Raw genomic sequence first — 27,575 nt, 5'->3', positions numbered from 1 at the left:
ATAAATTTATTTTGGCAACCTGACGATGAAGCATTAACATACTATGGTCTTTTATTAAACTACAACCACGAGTTGTATTAGTTTATTCTGCATCTTCAGTAGTTTTTGTTACATTTAATTATTTTGGTGACTTTTTAAGATCCAGCTTCCTGCAAGTTACCAGAGGAAACTGAAGAAGCTCCACGAGTCTGCTTTTGAGGTCTCTTCATCTCCTTTGATCACTTCCTCTAACGTCAGGTCATTCAGCTTTTTCCCTCGCATCTTTTTCGGATTGGCACACGTTCCTACCATTTCGGGTCTGAAGTCGTTATGCACTTCATAGACCCATTTTAAGCTAGAATTGCATACAATGGGATTTTCTGGAAAAAAAAAAGATTTTTTATACTAGAAAGAAAGTAAATATTATTTCCTTTTCCTAGGCAACCTAATAAATACTTTATCACTCTTCCCTTAAAAATTGCGAGTGAATACAAAAGAAAAAAAATCTAATTATCGCCTGCCTTTATAGAAGATTTCCTAATGAACACGTTTTTGTGTTAGCGGATCATCGATCTTGCTGCTTACATAATAAAGCTCAGGGCTGACCTCATCAATATTCGAGCTAAGAATATTGTATTAAAAAAAAGTGAAGAAATCATTTATAAACAATCCAGTAAGTAACGTCCATTTTCTTTGCGGATGACTGTATCAAGATTTCTCATAACTGCAAAACATAAATGTTACAAGTGGAACCACATGAACTAAATTGTTTTAAGAGAAAGAGTAACCGCAGAAATTACCAATGTTCTTCCCAGCGAAAAGGTGAAACACCTGACGTGTCAACCTGAAGGTGAATTTATTTCTAATTTTGGAAAAGCATAAGCATGGAACGATTCCCATCAGAAACGACAGAAAATGTTGGATTTGGTCTTTTAAAATGAGCATTTATGCTGTTAAGGTCACGAACAAATGTGATATTTGTGAATTGCGTAGTAAGTGGGAACATTGCCTGTGTTTCTTGAAAGAAAACACAAATTTACAGAAGAAAACTGCAGCTTTCAATTGAGAGAGAGAGAGAGAGAGAAAAGAATCAAGGAAACAAATATCTTCTCAATATAACTATATATGTTATCTGACATACTGCTTCAGAGAACCTTGATCAATAGATTCGCCAAAGCATTAAATTATCAGCTGGACATCCAGTCAAACACTTCTACACAGACCTCCCCCCCCATTCCAACGTATTCCTGAAATTGCAGGAATACGTTGGGATGAAATCCCTTTACACTTCGTATACCCATTTTAAGCTACAATTGCATACAATGGAATTTTCTGAAAAAAAAAAGGATTGATTTTTTTTCTGCAGCCTATAATACTGTGAGGAGCTAGTAGATTTCAGTTTCTAGCAGCTACAAGCGAATTTCTACTAGCTTCTCCCAGTGAATTATGCAGTCAAATGTCTAAACATCCCCGTTTTGGATATCTTAGTGTTTCTTCAATCATGCACTGTAGATTATCGCTATTTTCTTTTCTTTTCTTTCTTAATATTTTTTGAAAAATTGAGAGAAGCAGTCGAATGTGGGAAATGTATGGACTGGTAATAAACGAGTTCATTGAATATACAAATGAATAAATCTTTTAATGTCTTTTTTTTGTTTACTCCATGAATAGGCAGATGCTTTTAAGCTTAAGTAACTTTTTCTGAAATCGGTAGATAGATATTTTGACCTTTATTCGTCACTGATAGTTGAATTCGTGGCTACCGATGGTTTTGAACACTTCGCGATGAGTGAAGAGCAGAAAACTGCTGCCATTTGTAGTGCCACAATTTCCATGAGAAAAACCTTTAATTTGCCGAGCTAATGATCGTCAATTCAGGAATAAGCTGAAAAAAAAAGATGTTGAAAACGTTCCTCCAGCCGGCAAATAGAATATAATCTATAACAGTAATTCTTGGGTTGGTCTAGTATAACAAATAAAGAATACAAGGTTTTACTCTTATGCTAGGTGGATGTGTAATATGTTTTTGGCATAGAAATTAAAGAGAATCCATATGTTCATGTAAGTTTCTTAGACATAAGTGAATGCAGATAATTCAGTAAATCTCGAAATTAATAAATATCTAGGATGAGAACTGAAAATATTAAGTAGAGCCAAGGATGCTACACTTCTTTAGTGAAAAAATGCAGAAAAGTTTAAAAAAAACACGTCAGGAACTTATTTGATGGTACATTTTCCTTATGAATGGTGATTCAGTACACTCGATACTAATGGATTTTGAAATACAGAAGATATCTGAAGCCGTAAGTTAACCCAAGCAACTACTGAGTACTTCTGGATTTCAAGGAAATCATAACTGATGGACAGGTTGCTTTCTCGTAAATAAATAATGTTTTCTAGGGCCAGGACGTGGATGTTTCCCTCCTCTGTAATCAATAAATAATTCGAAGGTACAAAACGTATCGATGCTTGTCAATGTAATTCTGGCGGACGATGATGGGCAACCTGAATTGAATTCGAAAAAGTTCCGTCTTTGATCGCAAGAGAAGGACCACGGATTATCTTATCGCTGTCCCATTCACAGCAGTAATATGTAAGTTATCAACATTTTGTGGATGGGATTTACATAAAAAAGTTAAGTTTAAGAACAATGCTTTTATCCAGCATTAATTGAGAATGCTGTCGGCGATGAAGCGATGTTTTGACTGCCTACCGATTTCTAGAAAATTAGAACTATCGAAAATTATTTGAAGATTTATTTGATAATTTTATTTATAACAATGTTTTCTGGATGGACAGAGACTTAAGAATTTGTACGTAGTCAAAAGGCGTGTGACCTCCCCATTAGCGATTAGTAAGAAAATAAACCATTTCGCTGAAACGTAGACCTAGAATATTCTATTTATTCCATCAGCAAATGTTTGAAAATGCAAGTTAATTACTTTAGCGTACACATCTCTCATTCCCTTCACCTGCTGAGGGGAAGTAAACGCTCAATTAGCCACCAGTGCATTAGCCATGAATAAAAGAAACCTAAAATGTGTCGTGGGGGGGGGCACGAAAGATTAATTTATCACATTTGTCTCACATAACACGAACAGCTACTCGTACCTCCAAATATATGAGTAGTAAATTTTGAAAATCCCAGAGGTCACAGACGAATGATAACCACCAAGTCCTAATTCCAATTTAAAAAGTATACGGTTGCTATACAATATATACAATTGTATCCAAATAACCAGATAGAGTGAATGTTTTTCGTGTATTTATTAAAATCTCTCCATAAACCATCAATTAACCTTAAGGAAACAGTAAACGGAAAAGACCATAGTAACGAGTAGAATCCCCAAGCAGAAAAACTGCAAAAATATTGGGTGAAAGCGAAAGCAATAGAACTGCGTAATTCTAATATTCTAATTGATTCAGTTTTTTAATTAGACTATTAGAATTAGAATAAAATATTATTACTGAAAATTATTAATTATATAAGTGATTAAATAAGTAGTAATATTGTTTATTATATTTAATTAATTAATGATGTCATTCTCAAACAAAATAGGAAACACAACTTGTTATAGGAAACGTAAGTAAGATTAGACACTTTGGATGTGTGGAAACGAAAATATGTAAATAAAAAAGACAAAACCCATGAAAATAGAGGATCACGGAAAATATCAGTGCATCCTGAATGAAAACCTATGGAACAAGCAAAACATTTCAACTATTTTTAGACACAAGTTTTATTGAAGATGGTAAATTAAATATGGAAATAGAGAACAGTGTTAGCAATACCATGTATAACAGAAAGCCAACTGAATAAATTGATATGTAATAAGAGAAAAATTAGTCAAAGTACTAAACTAGCTATAGGAGGACAATGTTCAAATCATTTTGTTTAATACAATAGTTTGATTTTTAAAAATAATTTACCATTTGGTGTAGCCTTCTTGTGAATTGTATTCCAGTTTAATGTTTGAAATGGCTTTAAATATTGTTGAAGTGTGTACTGTTAGCTGAAATTAATACTGAATTTTTTGTAACCTGTGTTGTGTCATATATATATATCTCTCTCTGTATAAATAAAATATTTTAATTTATAAAAAAAATTCAAATCAAGTTTAACTTTTTTAAAAAAACAGTTTTTAAGCAGCTGATCAAAGACTAGAGAGTTTTTAGAAAAATTGTCAGAAGTGCTACAGAAAACTGAAATATTTGATAATATTGAGGTTTTGACAAATAATTGATTAATGTAGAGATACACTGTTAATAGGTGGATAATAATAATGCAAACTTAATCATTCTGTGCTCATAAATCATCGAATTTTTATATTAATTAACGATTTTAGTTGATTTTTAAATATTCCAGTTTAATTGGAATAATCCATCGAAAATAAGATTATGAACATGTGACTTCTAAATTCAAATACTCTATCGAAGAAGTTAAGATCTTGAGTATTCAAATACTCAAAGCTTCTATCGTTGTTGAATTCTTCCTTAACTGAAAGGTAAAGTCATGGGTTGAATTAGAGAGAATGTTATTCGACTCAAAAACAGTTAATGACACTATTATTGGAATTGTGATAACATTAAGGAGTATACATTAATATCAATTTGAAACTGCGTCATTTGAAATTCATTACTAAAAATGCAGTTCAATTTGAAACTGCGTCATTTGCAATTCATTACTAAAAATGCAGTTCTCTTAAATATAATGACCTTATTCTTTATAAAAAAGAACCTCCCCCCACACACAAACACAAACATTACTTTTCAAATTCGACAATATCTACGCCATCGCATTACGAAATGTATAATCTAATAATTTTCGCCACTTAAAAATTTTTAGAAATGTATTGTTGGTGTGCCATTCAAAGAGTAGAAACATTTGCAATAGAAGCTATACCGTAATGATAAGTAAAAGCTTTTTTAACAACTTCTGTGAAAAACAGAGAACAAGATACCTGTGAGATCTACTTTTTCAAGTTTGTGCCATACGTCAGTCCAAGGCTTTTCTTCAAAGATCTCGATTCCATTTCCATTTAAGAAAACATCGGTCAGATGTTCCATCTTATTAAATATATCATCTGGAAGTGATGTGATTTCATTATCGCTGTGTGTAGAAAAAATAAATAAGTTAGAATGTTGCATGTGATATATTTGGAATTGGCTTGTTTTGAACAAAGAACAAACAACAATTTTAAGAGCTAAGCGATCAGAACCGTAAGTAAAATGGTCTATTGTAGGGATGATTAGAACAACTAAGAATTTAAAAGAAAGTGCTGTAAAGCACTTTAAAATTAAATCATCATCTTTAATCAATAAATTTATTTAAAATAATGATCATATTTAATTTTATTGACTTAAGATTGTCCTTCTTCTATTTAGCACAATTAGATATTGCAACACATTATCAGATAAGCAAAAACCTGTTTTCCGCAGTTAATATTATAGATGGAAATGCCTCGTTCACAAGGAAGTCGTAAAGAGCTCAGTAATTATCTACGATGTCCTTTGGTGGAAAATCCTGGGTTCGAATCCCCTTCCGGATGGAGTGAAACAGCACTGAGAAAGGATTTAATGTAATATTAAATTTTTTGCACGATTTCATCTTAGTCACTGAGACATCATCGGAAAATACAACATGAGATTTGTAACATACAAAAAGACAACATAAAACTTAGTGAAACACGTCGACGAAAGATAAGAGTTGTAACTAGGTGGGACGCTCTCTGTGGGCACATATTGGTGGCCTACGACATAAACTGAGATCTCGGAGTATTACTATTTCCGATATTTGGGAATTAAAGCAACCGTATTTATTCAAATTAGGCTGATTTTTGACAGCAGCTATTCATTCAACATACCCCAAAAGAAGGCATCAAGTGATGTGAGATCAGGAGAACGTGAAGGCTACGGGAATTCTGAGAATCTCGAAATGAGCTTCCCGTGGTAGTGTTTTGATAAGTAGGCACTAGAGCCACGTGATGTGTGACAGGTTGCTCCGTCCAGTTGGAATACCTGTGCACGAAATGGCATGTTGTTGGAACGACACATCCTATGCAAATCCTGGGTGAACGGAACCAACACATTCTCGATATAGCGTTCGCTATTCAAGGTCACGGTTACACCACCCCTCTTTATACCGCACACCATGCCGTGACCTTCTCGCTGTGAAGAGGTTTCTCTTGGACAAATTCAGGTCTCGAGAAACCAAGAAACCTAGAAACAGACTGATGGCAACAATAGTACAATAAATAGTACTCCTCTTTTCCATCCATCAACACACCCCAACAGTATGCTGCTAACTATAAAAAATCTTAGACATTACACAAACATGCTAAACCACTACTTTTCCGGAAAATATCGAAAAATAATAACAATTCCATATCAAATCAGACCTCAGCATATAACATTCATTACAAGTAATTGCAATAATGCCTATGGAAAAGTCAATTCTTTATACCAGACTTATTAAATAAGCTTTCGCACAACAAAAACAACATAACTTCATACGCTGCCATAACGGGAGAGCGCTTTATGGTCCTTATACTCAATACCCGGCAATAACAATCCCTAATATCAAAGTAGCCACATAAAAAAAAAACTATTAGTACTCGAATGACACCAAAAACATCTTCATAATAAGCCAAACAGTGGCTTCGAAAGATGTAAATCCTTATAATATTAATATGTAATGAGTAATAACATAATAATATTGCAACATACTAAAATATTATTAATTACTGTTATTAATAATAATAATTAATATTTTTATATTGTAGTAAACAGCAATATATTACTATGCAACATAAAATATAATGTAATAAAAACAATATTCCTATTAAAAATTATGTAAACAGTATGTTTATGCAAAATAGGAAATAGGAAATAATATTTTAATTATAATAGAAAAAAAAAATTATTATTATTATTTTCGGGCAGCAAGCAAGGAAACAAAGCCGGCAACATCGATCCTAACCGACAAGAAACTCCCAACACCATTCTACATATCTGAACACTAGACTTCGTACTTTAAAAGTCCCTGTGGACGAATGATTCACAGATATTTATGAGACTGAATGAAAACACTCCAGTTTATATCATTTCAAGAGAATACCTCCTACATAGCCTACCAATAAAAAACATCAAAACTCCACATTCTTAAGAATAATATTTAAAATTAACTTAAAAAGTATATCATGGAGATCTCAAATCTAGGCGAATATATCCAGTCAGAAAATATCAAATTTAAGGTCTTTGATTCCTTGAAGAAATAGACAGACGACATTTCCACCAATACCGACTTCACTATAATACACATAAACATAAGAAGTATAAAAAAACACTAGAATACACTGATAGTACTGCAACTACACTGGACAAACATAGACGTACTAATCCTGATCGAAGTTGCAATAAACGACACAGAAATTTACACATACCACATTAATAATTACCACACCTACAACTTATGTAGACCAAACAAAAGAGGAGATGGCATCGTGGCAATTATCAAAGGAAAATACAATGTGATAGAAAAACAAACTCGTTTCGAACATGCGGAAACACTAATTTTGGAAATCACAAATAGCGACAAACAGCATCAAATACACAATAAACATAATATACAGATCCCAGATAATAATCCACTCAGCTTTCTGCATGAATTAGAATCATGGCTAAGCGGCATTGAACCCCGTACAACACATAGGCTCATCCTAATAGGAGACATTAATATAAATACCCTTGACCACGCTTCTTCAATCACTAACACACACTTTGATATACTAAGTCAGTACAACATAAACTCTACCATAAACTCCCCAACAAGAGTAGAAATATTCAACAATTCACTAACGTAATCATACATATCAACATACGGGTCCCCATCAATATATATACCTCATCAATAATTTACACCAAACTCGCCGATCCCTACTTTGTATCAGCTTTGTTTCATTATGCCAGTTCCTCCTCACCTTACCTCAACACTGCAAATCTCTACAAAAACCCATCATATTGAGGAGTATTGTCAAAAACCTTATAAAAAATACAGACCGGAATTGCCTACTCAAAATAAATGATCCTGTACCTTTATACGAAAACTTCCAACTAAAGTTCACAGAAATATACAAAAAAGTAATAAAGCGTGCACAAACGAGGAGACATACAGACAATAACACATGGATAAATGACGAAATTCCAAACAGTATTACTGTAAAAAAAATCTATGGAAAAAAACTAAGAAGTCACCCAATAACACTCATTTACAAACATTATACAAAAACACAAGAAACCATCTAACAACAAAGATTCGTAGGGCAAAAAGACACTACTATTTCCAAAAATTTACAGAGTATAATGACAATATGAAGCAAACATGGGTTACACTTAACGAATTACTAACTCGAAAATAGAAAACTTCAGCACAAAATTTTATTGCAAAAAGCTTCGGTCAGGATATAAACCAAAAAGAACTAGCAAACTCATTCAACCACACCTTCACAAACAATATCACACAACTCAAAAAAGATAATCTACGAACGATCAATAAAAAATTACCAACACAAAGTTAACAGCAAACCATGTATTTTTCAGCAGTAACAAAACAGGAATTGAAGGAAGCACTCTTACAGCTAAAACCAAAGTTCACTCCAGGAATTGACAAAATAAGACTCACAGATCTTTTAACACTATGAACAAATAAATCCAATACTTTTGAGACTCGTGAACATAATATTCGACACAGGCATTATTCCACAACAACTAAAAACTGCGATTACGCCAATTTTAAAATATGGTAAAAGAAACGATGCACAGAACTACAGACCAATAGCTATCCTACCAGTCATCTCAAAAATTCCAGAAAAAATAACACACACCAGACTACAGAGCTATTTACAGAAGTACAACAGTATCTCACAAACCAATACGGCCTTCAGAAAACAAACAACACCATCATTTGTTTAGAAGACATTGCTGACGCCATAAACAAAGCCCTCTATAAAAACAAGTACGCCGTCCTTATACTGCTGTACTTAACCAAAGCAATTGATACACTTGAACATGACATACTACTCACCAAACTATACTCAATAGGTATAAGAGGAACACTTGCATACCTGGTTCAGCAACTATCTCTCAAACAGAACACACGTAACAAAAATAGGCACACGTTACAGCCGGGATATACAAATCAAAAACAGTGTTCCTCAAGACGCCATATTATCACTCTATTCAACATATATACATTAACGATGTTCATAACCTGACCACACGAAGTCAAATATTTCAGTACTCAGAAGACACCGCTCTACTAGCAGTCCACACAGACATCAACACACGGCTCTCTCCAAAGCACAACAAGACCTAATTGAAGTCAAAACGTACTTCTGCCAAAACTCAATTGTAAAGACACAAATGTTAATAATACATAATCCGGGAATTATGCGCCCCGACCCACTGTCAATACACTGTCATACCCTGCATTAACAACAAGAATACCTGCCAATGTCCCGAAATGAAATCCGTAACACATGCAAAATACCTTGCCATTTACATAGACTGCCACCCCTTAAATGGACAAAACATATAGAATATCTACATATAAATTCCGTGTCATCGCATCAAAACTCTTCCAAGTAAAAGACATGATTCCATCTAGCAGAAAAGAACTCCTGCATCATGGTATTAGTAAATTTCTACTCAGGTACGGTATAACAATCTATGCAAACACATCAAACAGCCAACTAACAAAATTAGAAATATTAGATAGGAAAACTGTGTCAACAGTGATTTGGAGACTTTATACACAACCAATATCCGAACCGCTTATGGCGATATACAGAATCCTGAGGATTAAAAATCTGAAACACTACATAATGTTACTAAGGAATTACTTCAACATCATCTATCGTAACAACAGAGACACACATCGCATAACACGACCCACAACCAGACCCTTCAACAACTCATACAGTTCTTTTTCAAAATCACATCTGATACCCACGCTACTCAACAACCTACCAAGAAATTTAAAACACACAGACAAATTCAAAACATTAAAACACAAACTTTGTAAACTGTGTTGATACAGTTTACAAACTTTGTAAACTGTATCAACATATAGCATTATATGTTATAAGTTAATATAGCATTAACACTTATATACACATCACAAATTACCAGCATCCAACACCTACATTCTATCCATAAACAGTACCAAACAACATAAATAGTGAAGGCTAATCCGACTCTCTTCATAAAAGTTAACCTTAAATTCGAAGTAGGTGGGATTATCCCGCCTCATTCAAATAATCCTCATAATCATATACTGCAAATTATTGTAATGTATATGTCAGTAAGGTGTAGAATAATAAATGATGATACTGATATGAATAAAATTATGTGTATTTATATTCAAAGAAAGAAATATTAAAAAAAATAAAGTACTTAAACTGCATGCAGAATTTTGTACAGAGCAAAAAATTCAATATGTCTTAATTGTACATATGTAAAATCTGTACTCTGCAAACAGCCATCTAGAGAAAATATTAAAATTACATCGGAAAAGTATTTCCACAGTGATTTGGAGGCCTCACATACAACAGCTAATAACCGAACCCTTTATGATGATGCACAAAATCCTGACCATAAAAAATCTGAAACACTACATAATGTTACTAAGGAATTACTTCAACAAAACCTATCGTAACAACAGAGAAATGTATCGCATAACATGACGCACCACAACTCTTTACATCCCTAGATCCTTCAACAACCCCTATACCCTTCTAACGAACTGTGGAACCTATATCAACACAATGAATATAGTACTAACACCTATTTTCACTTCGGATATTAACAGCATCAAACGCCCACTTTCCGTCCATAAAAATACCAAACAAAATAAATAGGGAAGACTAATCTTACTCTCTTCAAAAAAAAAAAAAGCTAACCCTAGCTTCGAAGTAGGTGGGATTATCAAATAATCCTCATTAACCAATCACTACAGTTAACTTCAAAGTCACAATACCTTAACCGAAAATAATAAGGATGCATCTTCAACGCCCACCTTTCCTAATTGGGTTGTGGGGGCAACAGCTGCAAGAGGAACTTCCAATGGTCACAACCCTCTGCCACCAAGCTCAGGTGTTCTGGTGGGATTCCCCAACGTGTCCACCCAAGATTTTGGATATAATCTATCCAGCGAGTCCTTGGCCTTCCACGTCGCCTCCCTCCCTCTGGCTTGGCAAAGAGGGCCTGCTGAGGGAGCTTCCCTTGTGGCATTCTGACCAGGTGTCCATACCAACGTAATTGTGGTCTCTCAACACGGAGAAACAGCGGATAATAAGGATAATAATTATAATTATTGTTATTATTATTTTTTTTTAATTTTTTTATACTTTATACTTTATACTTTTTACAGTTTTTATACTTTAATGTGGTTCAAACTCCTGTTGTTAATTTAAAAGTGTCACAAAGTAACTCTTCTTGTCACGCTGAAGACAGTGATATATAATTCATCGCAATAGGCCAAGTGAAATCCAAATTTTGAATGTGCTGAAAATTGGGCAGAGTTCACCGTGGTCACTAACGAGCATACAAAAGGACGTCGCCATCTTTACAGTTGTCCGAGGGAAGAAAAGTGAGCCATGAAGTGCAACAAGTACCTGAAGGAATTATCGTCCGACGGAAGTCATAACCTGCAGGAAATGCCTTAGGAATCTTCACATTACATGATCCGGACTTTCAGAAACAACATGGCAAAGCAAATTCAATGCCAAGCGAGAGGAATGGAAATGCCTATACTGCAGAGAGGACAAAGAAACGCCGCCTCCCACGACGCAACTGATTACGTCGGAGGCAGAAGCGGACGATGAACTGAACAGAAAAAAACACCGGTGAGTCTTATAATTTGAGTTCCGTAAATTTATTACTAGAAAAAGGTTTAGAAAATATAAAAGCCAGCTTGGTAGATCTTGTCCAAGAACTATTTGATAAACAGAATAAAGAAATAACAAAAAAATTAGCGAATCTGAAGAGTTTGTTAAATTTAATAATTCAAAAGTCGAAGAAGTCTTACAAACAGTAAAAGACATTAAAATCCGCATTAATGGATTAACTCACAGACAGCACAAATTGATAAAAGACACATCGGAACTCCGTCAAGAATTTAATTCCCTGAAACTTCAATACGAAGTTTTAAACCAACAACAACAGAAAGAAGACCTTGTCATTAACGGTCTTCCAGAAACTGAATCCACAGAAAATCCACAGAGACGTAGTTTCAAAGTCAGGCCATGCAAGTGACTTCCCCCTAGAGCATAATGATATTCAGACCATAAATCGGTTTCCCAGAAAGAACAAAAAACAAGGCTCGACTACGACTCGCACCAGTCATAGTTCGTCTGAAAAGTAAGGCTACAAGAGACAATCTCATAAAAGCCAGCAGACTGAAAAAACCAGTAGTCAAGGATTTAATTGCACCGCAAGGCAATACGCCAATCTTTCTATCTGAGTATTTAACACCTTTCAATCAGAATCTTTTGAACCAAGCAAGAAAAGAAAAAACGTAAAAAAAGTATCAATTTTTATTGATCAAAGACGGCAAAATATTCTTGAGAAAATCACTGACTTCAAAGTGTATACAAATAAAAAGCTCGGAAGATATAGACAGGTTGCCAGAGTGAAACAAAAGACTCCAACTTAGTTTAATAAGAAGATCTCAGCACAACAAAAATGAATGTGAACCATCAGATAGATGTAATTACACCAGAATAAATCAGTAATTGTACTTTCGAATGGCTTGATGCATGGAAACAACAAACAGTACAAGCGAGAGGTCTCTCAATCTTGAACGTTAACATCAGAAGCATCCGAAAACATTGGTTATTGTTACAGGCTTATCTGAGAAATTACACTGATATAATTGATATATTGATTATTACAGAAGTATCCATAACTAATGACGACGCGACTGTTTTTCAAATTCCAGGCTTCCAACAACACAGATCATGCCGCCAAACAAAACGACGGGGTGGAATATTAATATTTATCAAACAAAAATTAATAGCAAAAGAAACGGCCTATCAGTTTGAGCATGCTGAAACCCTTTGCCGCGAAATCACTAATACGACCAATAGACAGCATCCCATAATACTAAATGCTATTTACAGGCCACCAAACCTAAAGAAATATGCTCAACCGAATACCTAATGATAATTGGCGACATAAACATAAATATTGCAAACGAAAACCAGAACACTGTACAATACCTAGACAGACTATCAATGTATAATCTAACACCAACAATAACATCTTGTACTAGAGAAGAAATATTCTGAAATACTATCACTGCCTCCTGTCTAGATCATATAAACATCCGAGCACCACCAAACAGTTACACTGCATCAGTCACAGAGTGCAAAGTAGAACCATTACTTCACCGCTCTAAACCTGCACACCAAGACAATATCCATGCAATAGTCCACAGAAGAAAAGCGACAGAAAACAATAATAGAAGAAGAAATAGTCAACCACGAAATAAGAAAAACAGACTGGGAATACCTGGCGTCACATTCAGCAGATATCTTATACAACAACATTAAACTCACACCGGAGGAAATCTATAAGAAAGCTACAAAGAAAGTCCGAATTCGTTCAAAAATAACACAAAATCCTTGGATAACACAAAACTTAATCCTAGAAATACACAGAAAGGACGCTTTATTGAAAGAATTCTAGCGATATCCAAATAACACAACTTTAAAAACGGAATATAAGATAACAAGGAATCGCCTTAAAACACAAATCAGAAATGCAAAAAGAAGCTACTACATAGACAAACTAACCTCTGCACAAAACAACATGAAACAAACATGACATCTGATCAATGAGATGCTAGATTTTGCTAGATTCACACACCCAAAATACCATACAAACTTAATGAAACAATATATTCGTTCAGGCTTCCAGTTCAGGCGAAGCATCAATACATTCCAAGTTATAGTCTGTCTGTGCGTGCGTTCGTGTGCGCGCGTGTGTGTGTGTGTGTGTGTGTGTGTGTGTGTGTGTGTGTGTGTGTGTGTGTGTGTGTGTGTGTGTGTGTGTGTGTGTGTGTGTGTGTGTGTGTGTGTGTGTGTGTGTGTGTGTGTGTGTCTAACTTTTGGACTAAGTAGGCAGTTCAATCTCCGCTGGTATCCAATCAGAGATAGCTGTCCCAAGCCAAGGCTATCACTAATTAAGTGGCACACAGTGAACAGAAACAACTCAACAAAAACCGCCATCTCGTGTCCCTAACCCTAACACAATATATTTAATCTCTGAAATAGTGTGGGTTCTACGGTCGATTTTCTTAAGTTTATGGGACGAAAAACCCGACTATCCGGGAGAAAAAATCCGCTTGCCCGTGCCAGAGATCGAATAACTCGGGAAGCTGTTGAAAAAAGCCTTAGAAATATTTTTTCTAATCGCCGACTAGATTCGAAACCAAGATGTCTTCCTTCTTGCGGTCAAGTGCTGTGATGTGCAAATGCCATCAACTGAGTTACACAGGCTCCTTTTTTAAAAAAAATCAGCTAACGCCTTTTTATTCCCGTATATAGGGAGTATTTAGCCCTATCTAACTTTTGGAGACTGAGTGAGAAGTTCAATCTCCAATTATATATATATATATATCTTGTTTCTTGCATAAATAGAATAATGAAATTTAATGAATGAATAATGTAACCTTCATAGAATAAGTAGAAGAATGAAATTTATACACAAAGGAACAATAATTCTATTATTCTACGTATGCGCCTAATGCATACGTAGAATGATATCTGATGGCTACTTTCAGCCATCAGATATCAGTTGGTCATTTGTTTTTCACAATGCGCAGTAAATGAAAACGAAGTATTATATACAAACTTTTACTGCAAATTCATACCGTAAATCCAAGGAGTTTAGCCTAGAAGGATCTGGAAACATGGATCGGGCAACGGTATTAATCTTGTTTCCGGTTAAAGAGAGTCTTTTAAGTTGATCAAGTGAGTTGAACGCCTTGTCGCCTACTCTTTCCATAGCATTTCCGGTGATGTATAGCTCTTCCAGACTATAAGGTCCGTTTTCAAACCATTCATTGGAAATTTCTCTAAAGGTGTTCGCTTCCAAGGTCAGACTTCGTAACTTCACGAGGTGAAAAAGAACGAGTCGGTTAAGAGGATAATCGTAATTATTAAAGCAGTTGGAGAACTTCAGAGTTTCCAAGAAATTTTCCAGACCCATAAAAGGAGGTTGAGTGAAAGTTCCCATGTAATTAATTTGGGTGACGTTAAAAAAAATAGATTTAATCTTAAGTCCGTCGAAGTATGAGGATGGTAAATAGTCGATTTTCGAATTACTTATCACGAGCAAAGAAACGGCTTTATCTTTAAACTTGCTTAAAGGTTTGGTCAGTTTAGAAGTGAACTTAAGCTTATTACAATTAATCTCAAGACCGTCTTGGGAAAGACTACATGTACATGGCTTTATTTCACTGTTATAGGGACAAATCAGTTGCTGTCCCTGGATAAGCGACTGGAGCAAACTCAACAACACGAGCAGCACTAGGATTCTCTGAAATCAGAAAATAAAGATTAATACAAATAAATGAATTGATTATTTGATTTATCTTTAGTCATACTGAACATTTTAAAGGTGCGTTGCATAATTAATGAATTAATTAAAATTAAAATTAAATATTAAAATAAATTAAATATAGCGGTAATTAAAAAATTTGGATTAAGTAAAAGCTGAATCTTTCAAAGAAATAATTCGATATGAATTATTTCTTTGAATATATAGATGCGTAGACTGTGTAGAAGGAAGTTATGTGAGGATTTCGATATGTGGGGTGAACCTGCGGGAAGATTAGATTAGATTTGAATAAGAGGAACGGCCTACACCTGAATGCGTTTGGTATCAGGAGTATTGAAAAACTAATAACTGCTGTGAAGCCTAAAACAGTCAGAGAAACTAAATTTTAATGGGAAGAATTTTGAGAATATGAGTGTAAGCGCGAAAATGTTACGAGGGTTGTCTGAAAAGTTCTCGTCCTAACAATGAAAAAACGAATTTATAATTTCAAAATTATTTTTCAACATAGTCTCCCTTAAGACTAATACATTTATTCTAGTGATACTCCAGCGCCAATATCCCTTCCCTTTAGTGGTTCTCAGTAAGATCTGCAAAATAGCCTCAAAAGCTGCAAGCAATTCCCACTTGATTCAAAGAAAAACGCTGACACCAGCGAAGAAGTGTTTTAGTTTTGGGAAGAGATAGCTGTCAGATGGAGACAAATCTGGGGAATAGGGTGGATGTTCCAACAATTCCTTATTCAAATCCCTTACTTTCGATATTGATAAAACACCTTTGTGGCTAGGTGGATTGTCCTGATGAATGATGATTTCCCCCCCCCCCCCCCTGAAAACCAGGTCTTTTCTCACGAATGTTTTTCGTCCAGTCTGGTTAAAGTTCGGAATAATATTCTACGGTTATTGTTTTACCCTTTTTCGAGAAAATTAGTACAAAAATGCCTTTAGCATCCCTAAAACATCGACATCGTGACCTTTCCTGCTGATGGAACATTCTTTGTCTTCTTTGGCGCAGATCAATCGGCTTCTGTTCACTGTTTTGACTGCTGTTTGGATTACAGTGTGTAATGGTGAATCCAAGCGTCATCCATAGTAATACATCTACGACAAAATCAGTTTTATTCTTGTTAAAACTCACCAAGCTGTTCAGAGATTTTCATGCGAGTGCATTCTTGGTCTGCTGTGAACAAACACGAGATCCATCTTCCGCACATCATTTTCATTTGCAATCCTTCATGCAAAATATATCCTAACACGTTCTTTTGAAATGCCCCTATTGTCTGAGCAATTTCATGCACTTTATCAATGATTTCTGATTTTATTACACTTTTTTGGACATCCTTCATGTAGTTCATCTTCAAGGCTGGTACGGCCACGTTTAAACTCGGCAGCCCAATTCTTATTTGTCGAAAACGAAGGAGAAGAGTGCCCATAAACTTTTATGAACTTCGAATGGATATCTTTTGGCATTAAACCTTCTTTTACAAAGAATTTTATCCATTTCAAGGGATACAGACAACATGTTTGCTTAAGACAGCTGCATAAAACAAGCTACTTGATAGAATGACTTGCAGTTTCACTCGGATGCTTATGACAGACGTACCAACTTAGAAAAAAAAATCTTGCCGATAGTGTTGCCATCGATGGTCGAGGCCGAGAACATTTCAGACCCCCCAGTATATAATTATGCTAATGACTGGAATGGGCATTATCATGGAAATTATTAAGAGGAGATAACGATTGCGACTTTGTTCGGTTCGGACCAATCAAACGTGTGCAAAGATGTCTACATGTATATGTCACTTGAGTAGAATAGAGATCTGCAAGTAGTCCAACTGTGTCATGAAGACCATGCGGGTAGATTATAATGTCTGTACACGAATGCTAGGAGTTTCAGAAACAAAGGGGAGTAGAGTTGTTGCCTTGGTTAATGTGCGTGGACCTCAGATTGCAGGCATTAGTGAGATCTGGTTATCAGAATCAGACATACTAACTGCTATCGATTGTAAAGGTACAGTATTTTTATGAAGGATAAAGAGAAGGAGTCGTGCTGCTAATGATGTTGTATGGCTATCCAATTAGGGTTACGACCTATGATTGTAGTATTAGTAACAGCATTTCATGTGGCAATGAATTAGAAGCCATCTGCTATGAAGTTGAATCTAACAAGGTCAACTACATAGTGGGATGTTGTTACACACTTGTAACAGAAATAAAACAGAAGATAAACCTTGTGTTTTATTTCTTGTTCCTCATTATCGGTTGAAAACCTGATTTCAGTATACTTAAATTAAAATTTAATTTTAATATTTTCCTACATTTTCCTACCTTTTTTTCATTCACTAGCGTCAATCACCTACACAAGAAGAAGAGTTTGCTGAACTGTTGGTTGAGGGAAAAAGGTATGATCTCGATGATTTAGCAACAGATCCTCTGCTCGATCGAATAAACGAATGGGATTATCCCATATTCGAACTCCAGGAGCATTCCAAAGATCTCATACTTAGTCAGGTAAAATTAATCGTTCGAATATTTATATAATTGAAATATGCACACCGCATTGCATTCTTCGTAGCGATAAAATGCAGGATTTCCCAATGCTAAATAAGATATCACTAACTCAGGTTAAATAAATTAATTAATATAAAAAAGATCAAATACATAGTGGGGTGTTGTTACAGACCTGGTAGATCGGTTGCTAATGATGAAGAAATACATCACCAAACAGAGACGATGGGCGCGAAAGGGGTAATCATAATGGGAGAGTTTACTTATCCTAACGTTGATTGGGTAGTAGAAAATCTCATGAATGAAGTTAACGGAATTTATTGAACTATTAGGAAACAACTTCCTAAAACAGCATGTGAGAGAAAGAACTCGAGGTCATCGAGTGGTAGATTTGATTATAGTGTCCGAGGTGATTTAAGTTAAAGATGTGACTATTCTGCTTGTGGTTGATGACAGTACTCAGGGCCCCGCAAACCCGGCGGTGCAAATAGTGCACCACCCGGGCGGCCACATTGATAGGGCGACATTTTATGTTGCTAATATTTAATTTGGATTATACAATAAAGTATTAGGGGCGACCGATAAAATTTTGCACCCAGGCGGCAAATATCCTTGGTATGCCCCTGAGATTACTCACTTGGGAAGTGGCTAACTTTATGAATATTCCATTCAGAAAATGTTACATGCTGAACTACAAAGCAAGAAATTATGACCAACTGAGGAGTATACTGAGTCCATTGGAATGGGATCGTTTGCTTGATGGGAAGAATATCGACAGTGCATCGGAAGCATTTAAAAAATAAAAAAATAATGAATACCAGAATGTGTCCCGAGAGTTCAAAGAATAAATAGGGTAGGAATCAAATGGATGTGCAATCTCATTAAGCAAGATATTCCTAAGAAAATTATGATGCGGAAGAAATACTGTGTGCATTATGATGATATCCGTTGTGAAAATTATTAGCAGCAGGCTAGAATAGTCACAAATCTTGTGCGGAAAGCTAAGTCTGAGTATGAAAAGAAAGTGGCGCTGCGTGCTAATGACGACCCACAGGAACTATCGATGTGCTGAAAGTAAACGAAAGAATGAATATGAAAGATGGTATGCGGGTGATCGATGCAGAAGCGATTGTTTAACTAATAAGAAGCCATTTTGCTAAAAGTTATCAACCTGGTAGATGCAACATTGAATTGACCACTACCTCTTCACTCTATGAGGAAACTCGCGTATGAGGAGGAAATACTAGAATGCAGCACAAACTGAATAATTTCATATTGCAGAATTCTCAATAAGAATTCATATTCCAATATTCCAATGATGTTCCCATGTAACGCTGAAACGAACGTTCACATGTAAAGAGAAGGATGTCTTTTTGCCTCTTTTTAAAAAGTCTTGATAAGACCTCACTTGAATTATTGTGCTCAGGTCTGGTCTCCTGTGAGGACTAGATTATTCTCTCATAGGATGTTGCGTGATTGGAATGGATTGCCTTTGGATGTTGTGAGTGCAAGCAGTGTGAGTCAATTCAAGAATAAGTATGATAGGCGACACGTGGAGTACGGTGCTTCCCTCGATGAGTCCGTGACTTCCTGGAGGTATCTCTTTATAATAATAATGATGATGATGATGATGATGATGATAATGATTTTAACCTAACATAACTCACAATACCTCTATTTAATCCGCCAACTACAACTACCACAACGATATTACTGCCATCAACACACGACGCCACCTACCACGTAGAAACCTTTCGAGTATTTTGTGTCTAAATTACGGGTGCTCTAATGGCTGATTTGCCGGAACACAGGGTGAGAAACCTAATTTTTTGTCGAAAGAAAAAAAAAAAACATAGCTCCCTCCTTGTATGCGATCGGCTAACTCAACTTACATTGAAAATGCTCAATGGGCTTTTTGAATTGAAAGGGCGAAATGACGTCGTCCGCTGTTCTTCTGTTGTTCAGCTATGGACGCATATGTGTGTGGGTGGATGTGGGCGTGAGGGATACCCAGAAATAATTGGAATTATATTTTAAATTATTATTATTATTATTATTATTATTATTATTATTATTATTATTATTATTATTATTATTATTATTTAGTTTTATAGGTTTAAAGTGTTAATTAACTCATGTTTCTAACTTGAAAGTGCTACTATTTAATTCTACTAGTCACGTTGTCAGGCTGAAGACAGGGACGTTCAAATTACCAAATCGGATAAATAAGATTCAAATTTTCAGTGTTGGAAGTTCATAGAGTGTACTGCAGTCACCAGCTAACGAAAAACAAAGGATGTCGCCATTTTAAAAGTCGCACTATAGTCTATAACGGGAAGAAAGGATAAAGGTCACCGAGACAGCGAAGTTCAAGCAAAATGAGCTGTAACAAATGCAATAAGCCATTAAGCGATGAAGGGGACGGGCCGCAGTGTTCCGGATGTAACAAAAAAACAACACTTCCAATGTTCAGGGATCTCAGAAAGCACGTGGAAAGCAAAAGGAGTTGTGAAACGGACCGAATGGCGATGTCAACAGTGCCATGAGAAAACGAAGAACGAAGACCAGTCACCAAAGAAAAGTAACGACGCATCAAGGTAAGCCGCTTCCGGATCCTAAAATTATAGATAACTTTGATTCATTTAAACTCATAGTGAAAGACTTATTAAATGCACACATGGAACAAATTACCAAAAAATTCGAGGGGTATGAACATTGCATACAGTTCAATAACGAGACTTCTGAAGAAATGTTAGGAACCGTGCGAGAAATAAAGACGAAATTAACGGTAGCGATAGAAACGCAAGAAACACTCTAACGTGAAAATCAAGAATTGCGGAAAGAAGTAAACACACTCAAGTGTCAAATGGAACACATGCTACAAAAAGAAAGAAAAAGGAACTTCAATTTGAGGGAATAACGAAAGAAAATAACAGAAGACTTAAGCAACATAATGCAACTGACGGCAGCAAAATTGGAATTCAAATCGCAACCACAGATATCACCTCTATTAACAGAGGCCCACAAAAAAAATAAGGAGAGACCGCCACCAATCATCACTCGTTTTACCAACAGAAATCTGAGAGACTCCATCCTTACAGCAAGCAAGAAAACAAGACCGATAATAACGATCCTAACTGAAAAGAAACCCCCAACACCAATCTATATAACGGAACACTGGACTCCATACTTCAAAAATCTTTTACACCAAGCTAGGAAGACAAAAACAAAGAAAACTATAATTCCTGTGGACAAAGAATTCCCAGATATTTTTGAGAAAGAATGAAAACACTCGAGTATACATAATTACAAGTGAATCCGACTTACACAGCCTACCAATATAAAACACTAACTCTTTACATCCTTAAGAATAAGATTAGAACTCATTTAAAAACTATATAATGGAGATCTCGAACATAGGCGAACATATCCAGTCAGACAACATAAACTTCAAGGTCTTTGACTCTTTGAAGAAATGGTCAGACAGCATTTCCACCAACACCAACTTCACAATCATACACACAAACATAACAAGTATAAAAAAAAAACACTGGCTTACATTGATAACACAGCTCAATTATACCATGATAAACATAGATGCGCTAATAATGACCGAAGCTGCAATAAATGACACAGAAATTTACGCATACAACATAAATAATTATCAAACCTACAACTTATGCAGACCAAACAGAAGAGGAGGTGGCATTGTGGCATTTATCAAAGAAAAATACAATGTGAGAGAAAAACAAACTCACTTCGAACATGCGGAAACACTAATTTTGGAACTCACAAATAGCCGCAATAGTATCAAGTACACAATAAACACAATACACATACCCCCAGATAATAATCCACTTAGTTTTCTTCACCAGTTAGAAACATGGCTAAGTGGCATCGAACCGCGTACAACACACAGGCTCATCCTAATAGGAGACATTAACATAAATACTCTTGACCACGCTTCTTCAACCACTAACACATATCTTGATATACTAAGTCAGTACAACATAAACCCTACCATTAACTCCCCAACAAGAGAAGAAATACTCAATCACTCACTAACACAATCACGCATTGATCATATCAACATACGGGCTCCCATCCATACATATACATGATCAGTAATTAAAGTAAAAATTGCCGATCACTACTTTGTCTCACCTTCGTTTTATTACGTTTAAAACAAACAGTCAACAATCCATGGATAAATGACGACATACTAAATACTATTACTGAAAAAGAAAATCTATGGAAAAAACTTAAAAAGCCACACATTTACAAATCTTATACAAAAACACAAGAAATAAACTAACAGCAAAAATTCGTAGTGCAAAAAGACGCTACTACTTCCAAAAATTCAGGAATATAACGACAACATTAAGCAAACATGGGCAACACTCAACGAATTAGTAATCCGAAAAAAGAAAACTTCAGCACAAGATTTTATTGCAAAAAGCTTCGGTCAGGACACAAACCAAGAGGAACTAGCAGTCTCATTCAACCATGCTTTCACAAACAACATCACACAACTCAAAAAAGACAAACTACCAACGATCAACAAAAAACTACCAACACAAAGTCAACGACAAACGATGTATTTTCCACCCATAACAAAACAGGAACTGAAAGAAGCACTCCTAAAAGTAAAACCAAAGACCACTCCAGGAATAGACAAAATAAGACTCACAGACTTTATAACACACTTTGAACAAATAAATCCAATACTTGTGAAACTCGTGAACATAATATTCGACACAGGCATTATTCCACAACAAAAAAAAACTGCAGTAATTACGCCAATATACAAACACGGCAAAAAAGAAACGATACTGAGAACTACAGACATAGTTACACTACCAGCCATCTCAAAAATTCTAGAAAAATAACACACACCAGACTACAGAACTATTTACATAAGTACAACATCATCTCATAAAACCAATACGGCTTTCAGAAAACAAAAAGCACCATTACTTTATTAGAAGACATCGCCGACACAATAAACAAAGCTCTCGACAAAAACAAGTACGCCGTCCTTATACTGCTGGACCTAACCAAAGCATTTGAAATTAACACAGCTCTCTGTAAAGCACAACAAGACCTAAACGAAATCACAACATACTTCCACCAAAACGCAATTCTAATCAACGCACCAAACACACACATTTTGATAATACACAACCCAAGAATTATATGCCCCGCATCACTATTGATACATTGTCATACATACCGCTTCATTAACAACAAAAATACTTGCCAATGTTCCGAAATCAAACCTGCAACACACGCAAAATACCTCGGTTTCTACATAGAGATTCCCACCTTAAATGGACAAAACACATAGAATACCTACACACCAAACTCCGGATCATCGCAGCAAAACTCTTCCAAGTTAAAGACATTATTCCACCCAACATAAAAAATCTCCTATATCACGGTATCTGTGAATCCCTATTCAGATACAGAATAACAGTCTATGCAAATACATCAATCAGCCACCTAACAAAATTAGAAACACTACACAGGAAAATCGTGTCAACAGTGATCTGGACACCTTACACGCAACAACCAATATCCGACAAGCACATGGCGATACACAGAATTCTGAGCATTAAAAACCTGAAACACTACATGACATTAACAAGGAATTACTTTAACATCACCTATCGAAACAACAGAGACACATATCGTATAACACGACCTATAATAACTCTCTACATCCCCACACCCTTCAATAACTCATACGGTTCTTTTGTGAGATCACATCAGATACCCACGCAACTCAACAACCTACCAAGATAGTTAAAACACGTAGATAACTACAGAACATTAAAAAACGAACTCTGGAAAATATACCAACAAAGTTAAGAAACCATTAACACTAATATACACATCGCAAATCACTAGCATCCAATGCTTACATCCCATACATAAACAGTAGCAACAACACAAATAGTGAAGGCTAAATCCCACTCTCTTCATAAAAGCTAACCCAAGCTTCGAAGTAGGTGGGATTAACTTGTCTCACTCATCTACAAGTAATCCTTATAAGCAAATGCAGAAATTTGTATGTATAATCACTCTTTCTCAAACTTAAAAAAAAATAAATAAAATAAAAATAAAATAAAGTAATAAAAAATATACAAAAAATTCTGTATAATCTTCATTGTTAATATTAGAAGAGCATTTGTTGTAAATACATAATATAAAGGCAAAAAAGTATTATTAAAAATTTTAATTGAAATCCAATGTAGGAATTGCAGCACTTAATGCTGAACTCTGTAAAATTATGAGGTGCAATGTCACACAAGATGTTTATTGTATGTATAAATATTTCAGCAATCAATAAATATATTTTTTTAAAAAATTATTATTATAGTAGAGTTACTTTATGACACTTTTAAATTAAAAACAGGAGTTAGAACCACATTAAAAGTATAAAAAAGAGACCAGCGATACAACCATGCAATCGTTCGTATGCCTAAACAGCGCCCTCTCCCCGTCAAGAATTTAATTCCTGAAACTACAATACGAAGTTTTAAACCAACAACAACATAAAGAAGACCTTGTCATAAACGGTCTTCCAGAAACCAGTCATACTTCGTCTAACAAGCAAGGCTACAAGAGACAATCTCATAAAAGCCAGCAGACTGAAAAAACCAGTAGTCAAGGATTTAAATGCATCGCAAGACAATACGCCAATCTTCCTATCTGAGTATTTAACACTTTTCAATCAGAATCTTTTGTACCAAGCAAGAAAAGAAAAAACAGAAAAAAAAAAAACAGAAGAAAAGAAAAAAAACAGCAAAATATTCTTGAGGAAGTCACAGACTTCAAAGTCTATACAAATAAAAATCTCGGAAGATATAGACAGGTTGCCAGAGTGAAACAAAAGACTCTAACTTAGTTCAATAAGAAGATCTCAGCACAACAAAAATGAATGTGAACCATCAGATAGATGTAATTGTACTTTCGAATCGCTTGATGCATGGAAACAACACACAGTACAAGCGAGAGGTCTCTCAATCTTGCATATTAACACTAGAAACATCCGAAAACATTGGTTATTACTACAGGCTTATCTCAGGAATTACACTGATATTATCGATACATTGATTCTTACAGAAGTATCCATAACTAATGACGAAGCGACTGCTGTCCAAATTCCAGGCTTCCAACAACATAGATCATGCCGCCAAACAAAAAGAGGGGGTGGAATATTAATATTTATCAAACAAAAATTAATAGCAAAAGAAATGGCCTATCAGGTTGAGCATGCTGAAACCCTCTGACTCGAAATCATTAATACCACGAATACACAGCATCCCATAATGCTAAATACTATTTACAGGCCACCAAACCTAAACACGATAAAATTTTTACGCGAACTCAATTGCTGGCTTTCAAGCCAAGAAATATGCTCAACCGAACAACTAATGATAATTGGCGACATAAATATAAATATTGCAAATGAAAACCAGAACAACACTGTACAATACCTAGACACACTATCCGTGTATAATCTAACACCAACAATAACATCATGTACTAGAGAAGAAATATTCGGAAATACTATCACTACCTCCTGTCTAGACCATATAAACATCCGAGCACCACCAAATAGTTACACTGCATCAGTCATAAAGTGCAAAGTAGCAGACCATTACTTCACCGCTCTACATCTGCACACTAAAACAATACCCATGCAATGTCCCACAGAAGAAAAACGACAGAAAACAATAATAGACGAAGAAATAGTCAACCACGAAATAAGAAAAACAGACTGGGAACACCTGGCATCAGAGTCAGCAGATATCTTTATACAACAACATTAAACTTACACTGGAGGAAATATATAAGAAAGCTACAAAGAAAGTCCGAATTCGATCAAATACAACACAAAATCCTTGGATAACACAAAACGTAATCCTAGAAGTACACAGAAACGACGCTTTATGGAAAGAATTAAAGCGATATCCAAATAACACAACTTTAAAAACTGAATATAAGATAACAAGGAATCGCCTTACAATACGAATCAGAAATGCAAAAAGAAGCTACTACAGAGACAAACTAACCTACGCACAAAACAACATGAAACAAACCTGGCATCTGATCAATGAGATGCTAGATTCTGTTCCCAACACCACCGCTTCCGAAACCATAAAACAGAGCTTCATGAAAGACGCAAAACCTATCCAACAACTAGCGAATGACTTTAACCAATACTTTGCAGACTCCATCCAAGAACTTCACAGAAATATTCCCCCAATCACAAAACGAGACCCTCCACTTGCACCGCAATCAAAACAGACATTATGGTTCCCAACGATAAAAGAAGCAGAACTTCTCTCAGCAATACATCAAATCAAACCAAACAAAGACCCAGGAATGGATGGTATCAGACCTAAAGATATAAAGTAACATGCAACTAGTTTAAGTCCTATCCTACTAAAACTAATAAATAAAATATTTAAAACAGGACAGATACCAACTATGCTAAAGACCGCCATAATCACACCCATATACAAACAAGGAAAAAGAAATTTAATCAGCAATTACAGACCCATAGCAACATTACCAATTATCAATCAAATTATGGAGCGGATCATACTGAAGAAACTCACAGCATACACTGAGATATTTAATATTATCCCCAAAACACAATATGGTTTTCAGAAAAATAAGGGAACAACATCTCTCTTGGAAGACTTTATTAATTAATTACAGACTTAATTAATTCCGCTTTAGACAAAAACAAAATTGCCGTGGTAGTCTTTATAGATCTAACTAAAGCATTCGATACACTTACACATCAAACCTTGTTAGAAAAGCTGAGGCATGTTGGAATAGACGGGCCTCTTCACAGGTGGTTTACAAACTACCTCCAAAATAGAAAGCATATCACACGTATCGGATCAAACCGAAGCAGAGAGCTACCAGTAACCTGTGGAGTGCCACAGGGAGCTGTACTCTCCCCAACTCTATTCAACATTTACACGCACGATATTAATCAGTTGCCACTCGAAGGTAAGATATTCCAATACGCAGACGATACAGCAATAATATCCATCCATAATAACGCAAGCATAGCCCAAACAAATATGCAACACGATATAAATCTGATCATAGACTGGCTCACGAAAAACTCCATACACCTAAACTCAGAAAAGACAAAATTAATGATATTCAGAAATCCACTGACTCGACCAGTTGATAACAAATATATAACCATCCAACATCCACTTTCCAACACAAAAAACACAAAGAACAACAAAACCACTACAATCACTCAGGTTGAAACAATACGATACCTTGGAATTTACTTCGATGCAGATATGAACTGGAATAGCCACATAAACCATCTACACTACAAACTCCGAACAATAAGTGGCAAAGTCTACACGCCTAAAAACACTAATATACAAAGCACTATGCCAAAATATATTAAGATACGCTATAACAACG

General features: G+C 35.4%; 1 protein-coding gene across 1 annotated transcript; it reads right to left on the bottom strand.

The window, feature by feature from the left end:
- Positions 1–33: 33 nt before the first annotated feature.
- On the bottom strand, positions 34–15,473 carry LOC150093722 (uncharacterized). The gene is made up of 3 exons (XM_090413130.1): positions 14,912–15,473; positions 4,941–5,089; positions 34–359 (listed from the first exon to the last, which is right to left on the bottom strand). Exons 1-3 carry the CDS (start codon positions 15,274–15,276, stop codon positions 157–159), a joined length of 717 nt encoding a protein of 238 aa, XP_090269256.1. The 5' UTR covers positions 15,277–15,473; the 3' UTR covers positions 34–156.
- Between the last annotated feature and the right edge of the window lie 12,102 nt (positions 15,474–27,575).

Source organism: Typopeltis vanoorti, chromosome 23 (assembly GCF_054136105.1).
Source record: "Typopeltis vanoorti isolate ZY-2024b chromosome 23, IOZ_Tvanoo_1.0, whole genome shotgun sequence".
Classification (NCBI taxonomy): Eukaryota; Metazoa; Arthropoda; class Arachnida; order Uropygi; family Thelyphonidae; genus Typopeltis; species Typopeltis vanoorti.
This window is presented reverse-complemented; position numbering and strand designations above follow the sequence as displayed.

What these genes read in the sequence shown, in the direction of transcription:
- LOC150093722 (XM_090413130.1), bottom strand. Translation starts at nt 15,276, where the DNA reads ATGGGAACTTTCACTCAACCTCCTTTTATGGGTCTGGAAAATTTCTTG. An exon ending in CTAAACTCCTTGGATTTACG is followed by an intron (nt 5,090 to 14,911) that starts GTATGAATTTGC and finishes TTCTACACACAG; the next exon opens with CGATAATGAAATCACATCAC. An exon ending in TGAAAAAGTAGATCTCACAG is followed by an intron (nt 360 to 4,940) that starts GTATCTTGTTCT and finishes TTTTTTTTCCAG; the next exon opens with AAAATCCCATTGTATGCAAT.